At 36.9% G+C, this 4,582-nt stretch overlaps 1 protein-coding gene across 1 annotated transcript; it reads left to right on the top strand.

Annotated features, from left to right (window-relative positions):
* Positions 1-1,665: 1,665 nt before the first annotated feature.
* Positions 1,666-3,384, top strand: LOC146704709 (mucin-2-like). Its single transcript, XM_085465303.1, has 6 exons — positions 1,666-1,675; positions 1,847-2,108; positions 2,217-2,331; positions 2,721-2,805; positions 2,892-3,004; positions 3,089-3,384. Exons 1-6 carry the CDS (start codon positions 1,666-1,668, stop codon positions 3,353-3,355), a joined length of 852 nt encoding a protein of 283 aa, XP_085321429.1. The 3' UTR covers positions 3,356-3,384.
* Positions 3,385-4,582: the final 1,198 nt, after the last annotated feature.

Here is a 4,582-nt window from a genome sequence, read left to right as displayed (position 1 = left end):
CCAAGAGCATAGCAACCATAACAACGCATGTATTTTGCGAAAAATCACAATTTTGCAACTCAAAACTTTAAGAGGCATGAAAGTAAAACAGTAGAAGATTTGAAAAAGCTGAATCATACCTGAATAGCCCAATAATTTGTGAACATTTTAAAATTTGAATGGTTGTTCTAGGTGAAAATATGAGGAAGAAGTTAAGTTTCAAAAACAAGCAAATTTTAGCAGAATTGCAGAAGTTTCCCATTCATTTCAATGGGACAAATTAAAGGAAAAAAGCTTAATATTTTAAAAAGTATAATAGCAAAAAATACCAAAAGTCATAGCGCACATTAGCAGAAATAGCAGAATAGTTTAAAATTTGAACGGTGAAAATCGGCTGAAAATTGTGGAAGTAGTTAAGTGCCAAAAAGTGTACGGAAGCAACTAGAATAATAAAGAATAAAGAGAAACAGGAACTCAATAGTGTGGATGCTTAAAGCATCCACACAATTACTTGCACAAAGTTGAGTCCTAATAAGACTGTTTTAAAACAGTACCATTAAATTGTTATAGTTACATCTGGGGAGGTTAAAATGTACCTAAAGTTAGTAGAATCTATCTTCTTGGGGCTGTGAGACATTAAACCAAATGTTACACTTGTTGAGCAAACTACACAGAAAATAGTGCCGTTATCGTGATAACTGATGATATTTGGCAATGTAAAAATATTGGCAAAGCCTCAGAATTACATCAGTCTCATCATCTCACTTTTTGAGCATTTGCTGTATGTTAATCCAAAGCTACTTATGCTGATTACATATACATCCCATCATGTAGTTAAATCTTAACTTAAATGTGAATAAAGTTACCTGGTAAGACAAAGCAGACTGTCTTAGTGTGTAAACCCTTTCATATCTACACATCTTTGACAAATGTTTACTCAAAGTATGATTCAGTGATTCATAGATGTATTTTACATCAGCAAATTTACTTATGTCAATGAAAGATACAGAGGCCAACCCACAGTTTAAATTCTCTGGGCTGGTCTTTCTGACAATGACGTGAGAAAAGCATGCAATCCTTGTTTGACAATGTGTCGTTCTCATGAAAATCTGTCCTGAAAGTGTTCCATAATAAAAACAAACAAACTGTATGACAATTCAGTTTAAAATATTTTTCTTTATAATGTTGATGTTTGTCCAAGATTACCATTAAAACTGAGGTATGGAGCATGAGAGAGGGAGTGACAAAATATATCATGACTCAAACAGATGAAGATGAAATGTTGTTATAAGACACTTCATGGGTGTGATTTTAATGTAGACAAAAAGGTGAACACCCAGGATGCATCTTCTGCTCCTCCTAAACTGCAAACATCAAATGAACTATATTACACGGCCCTTTCGGTGAGGTATCAGTTGGTGCACCTTTCCCTCTCTCTGGACAGGGATTGCTCAAAGCCATGAGGTCAGCCAGCATGCAGCTAGAATGGGTGATACCATGGCTCAGCCTTTGCCTTGGCCTATCAGCAGCCACCATTGGTATGTAGTCTATTGTAACACAAAGAGAGTGGTATCCATGACTGTGTGAAGATGAAACTTTAATTATTTCAGCTTTTTTTTCCTTCTGTTTTGTGTTACATTAAGATGAACAGAACTCAAGTACAAGTCATATTTGTCTTCTGACATAATGACGATATGTAGGTGTTATAACTTTTATCTTCTTTTTCTTCTTTTTAAGTCACGGTTCAGGACACTGGAAAAATTCCAGTAATTACAGGTAATTTTTTTTTCAGAGACAAAATAACGCAATGAATAAATAAATGATTAACCATTACACTAGTGTAATGACTTATTTTCTTTCAAAATAGTAGTGAGCCCATCTCACAACAACCAGTTCTGCAGCACATGGGGAAACTACCACTTTAAGACATTTGATGGGAATTTGTTCAGGCTTCCATCCACTTGCAGCTACATCTTTGCATCCCAGTGTAAGGCAGACTACAACAGTTTCAACATTGAGCTCCAACGACAGGAGTCCGATATGGTTACCACCATAAAGAAAGTCACAATGAAACTGGATGGTGAAGTTGTGGAATTAGGCAATGGATTCATCAAAATCAACAACGAACCGTGAGTCTGTCTTACAAATGTGATTTTTCATTGACAGCTGATGCACTGGTTTAATAGACGATTAATATTTAATCTAACTATGATGATTATTTTTTTTATTCCTTATAGTGCTAAAATACCCTTCAGTCGGGGTGGCATTTCAGTAGAAAGCATTGCATCCTATGTTAAAGTTCAGGCAAAGCTGGGATTGGTCTTAATGTGGAATCAAGAAGACTCCCTCTGGGTATGCTTTTTACCTACTGTGTTCGACGCCACTAATGTTTCTGAAGTAATCTATAATAAATAAATTATGCTGATTATAATTACTAAAGAAAGCTAAGTGGATTTTGTGCTTGATACAAATAAATCTCATATACTGCAGATTATAGTAAATAAACTGTATATTATAGTGAACAAATAACTACCAAAGTGTGCTATATGATTTAAACACACTGTGTGTGTCGTGTATTGCTACAGAAATGTTGAGTTTTTTAATTAATATTACCTTTAGCACAGGTAAAAAACAGCTTTACCAGGGTATTCCTCACTGCACTGTATTATTCAAATAGTAATTATAGATTTCATCTTTATTTCTGCATTTAATTCATATCTAATTTTTGAAATGGTTTTAAGGTTGAACTGGATGCAAAATTCAGAAATCAAACTTGTGGTCTGTGTGGTGACTTCAATGAACTGAATAATGAGTTCACAAATTCAGGTAAGAACTAAATCCTAAAGCTTAAAGAAGACTACACTACAATCCAATTCAGTGATCACACTTGCTAAAACATAATTTCCTATTAGATACAGGGGCTTCTTACTGTATTGAAGAATATGGGGACAAGTGGAAAATCAGTGGTCTGTCTGACAATTGTGAGACCACGTCCTTTAAAGCTAAAGAGTCATGTGAAGTTCCGGTATGTCAAATTATTTTTGCTTGGAAGTATCTTACATATATTTAAATGCATGATATTAAATGCATAATAATCTTTGACCAACAGGAAGATCTCTGCCAGAAACTGAAGACTGAAAGTGCATTTGACAGTTGTCAAGGCCTGATTGAAACCAAGTCCTTCATTGACGCCTGTAAGGAAGATCTGTGCTCCTGTGTCAGCAATGATACGTCTTGTGTGTGTGCGACCATGTCAGAGTACTCCCGTCAGTGTGCTCATGCAGGCGGGACACCAGGGCAGTGGAAGAACCCAGATTTCTGTGGTAAGAACATAAACAAGGGGATTTGTTGTTTTCACTGTACTAACATCCAGTAGCGGTTTCAGATACGGGCGATACGGGCGGTTGCCCGGGGCGGCATCGTGGTGGGGGACGGCATCACGGGCACCGGCAAAAAAAAAAAAAATGCTCGTACTCATGCTGCCCTGACGTCAGCCAGCGCTTATTGGGAATGGCATAGGCACCGATTGGTTTTCTATTGCCCATTTGCTGGGAGAAAGGGCGCCCTTCCTGCTGCTTGCTGTGCAGAGAGGGGAGGGCGGGTGATTCTGTGACCGGCTGGAGCAGCATCTAATAACCAACTCGCAAAATAAAACAAAATAAAAACAAACCAACAAACACGAAAACACCAGACATTATGATACAGACTTATAATTTGCACCGATGTTTTTTCGAAATTCTATACACAAAAAGTGAGCGCGAGAGCCCTCGGTGCGCCTGCTTGCTGCTGAAGTCAAAGTAAACTTTATTGCCATCTCCACTACATACAGTCCAGTATATAGAGAGACAAGACGACGAGGCTCCAGTTACAGCAGTGCAAGTAAACAAACAATAAATATAAGAAGAGTAAGAAAATAAATCTACACTTTAGGACTAGAGGTAAAGGGATCAATAACAATTTAAAAATTTCTGAAATCTCATAAATGCACCCTAGACAAAGTGAATCTGTGAACTAAGGTGTAGGTGTGTTAGATCATGTTGTGGTGATCCTTGGGTTGAGGGATGGGTGTTCATACTGGAGTACAAAATTAAAACCAATGGAAATGGACAAGAAGTGTTCGCCCAAGGCGCCAAACAGGCTAGGACTGCCACTGCTAACATCACAATTACTTGTTTATTAATTTTAATTCTAACTTTTGTGTGCTTAAAAGGAAAATCATGCCCCTTCAACCTGGAGTATAAGGAATGTGGTAATCCCTGCATGGACACTTGCAAAAACCAGGGCACAAACAAAGTGTGTAGTGAACACTGTGTTGATGGATGTTTCTGTCCATTTGGTAAGTTTTGTAGCTTCTAGAGGATAATATTCTTTCTTTTTTTAAAAAAATTGGGGCTAGTATGTATTCACTATTATAATTCTTAGGTTATCACTTTTATTCTTTAAATGTATTATTTTTCCTTTTGACACTCTATAGTGTATTTGTGAAGCTAAATTGGATAATATTTGATCAAATGTTGCCATCCTGGGTTGCAACGTTTACCACAGTGAAATCTAAGAAAATTTCTTCTTAGGTCTTTTTAGCCCATTGGGAAAGTGAGGAAAG

The sequence above is a fragment of the Copadichromis virginalis genome, linkage group LG7 (genome assembly GCF_057382275.1).
Source record: "Copadichromis virginalis isolate Kocher_CV1m ecotype Utaka linkage group LG7, C_Virginalis_male_GT1.1, whole genome shotgun sequence".
In the NCBI taxonomy this organism is placed as follows: domain Eukaryota; kingdom Metazoa; phylum Chordata; class Actinopteri; order Cichliformes; family Cichlidae; genus Copadichromis; species Copadichromis virginalis.
Note: the sequence above shows the minus strand (reverse complement) of the source record. Positions and strands in the feature narration are given on the sequence as shown.

Coding starts and splice junctions, on each gene's coding strand:
- LOC146704709 (XM_085465303.1), top strand. Junction 2,806..2,891: donor TAATGAGTTCACAAATTCAG/GTAAGAACTAAA, acceptor ATTTCCTATTAG/ATACAGGGGCTTCTTACTGT. Junction 3,005..3,088: donor AAGAGTCATGTGAAGTTCCG/GTATGTCAAATT, acceptor TTTGACCAACAG/GAAGATCTCTGCCAGAAACT.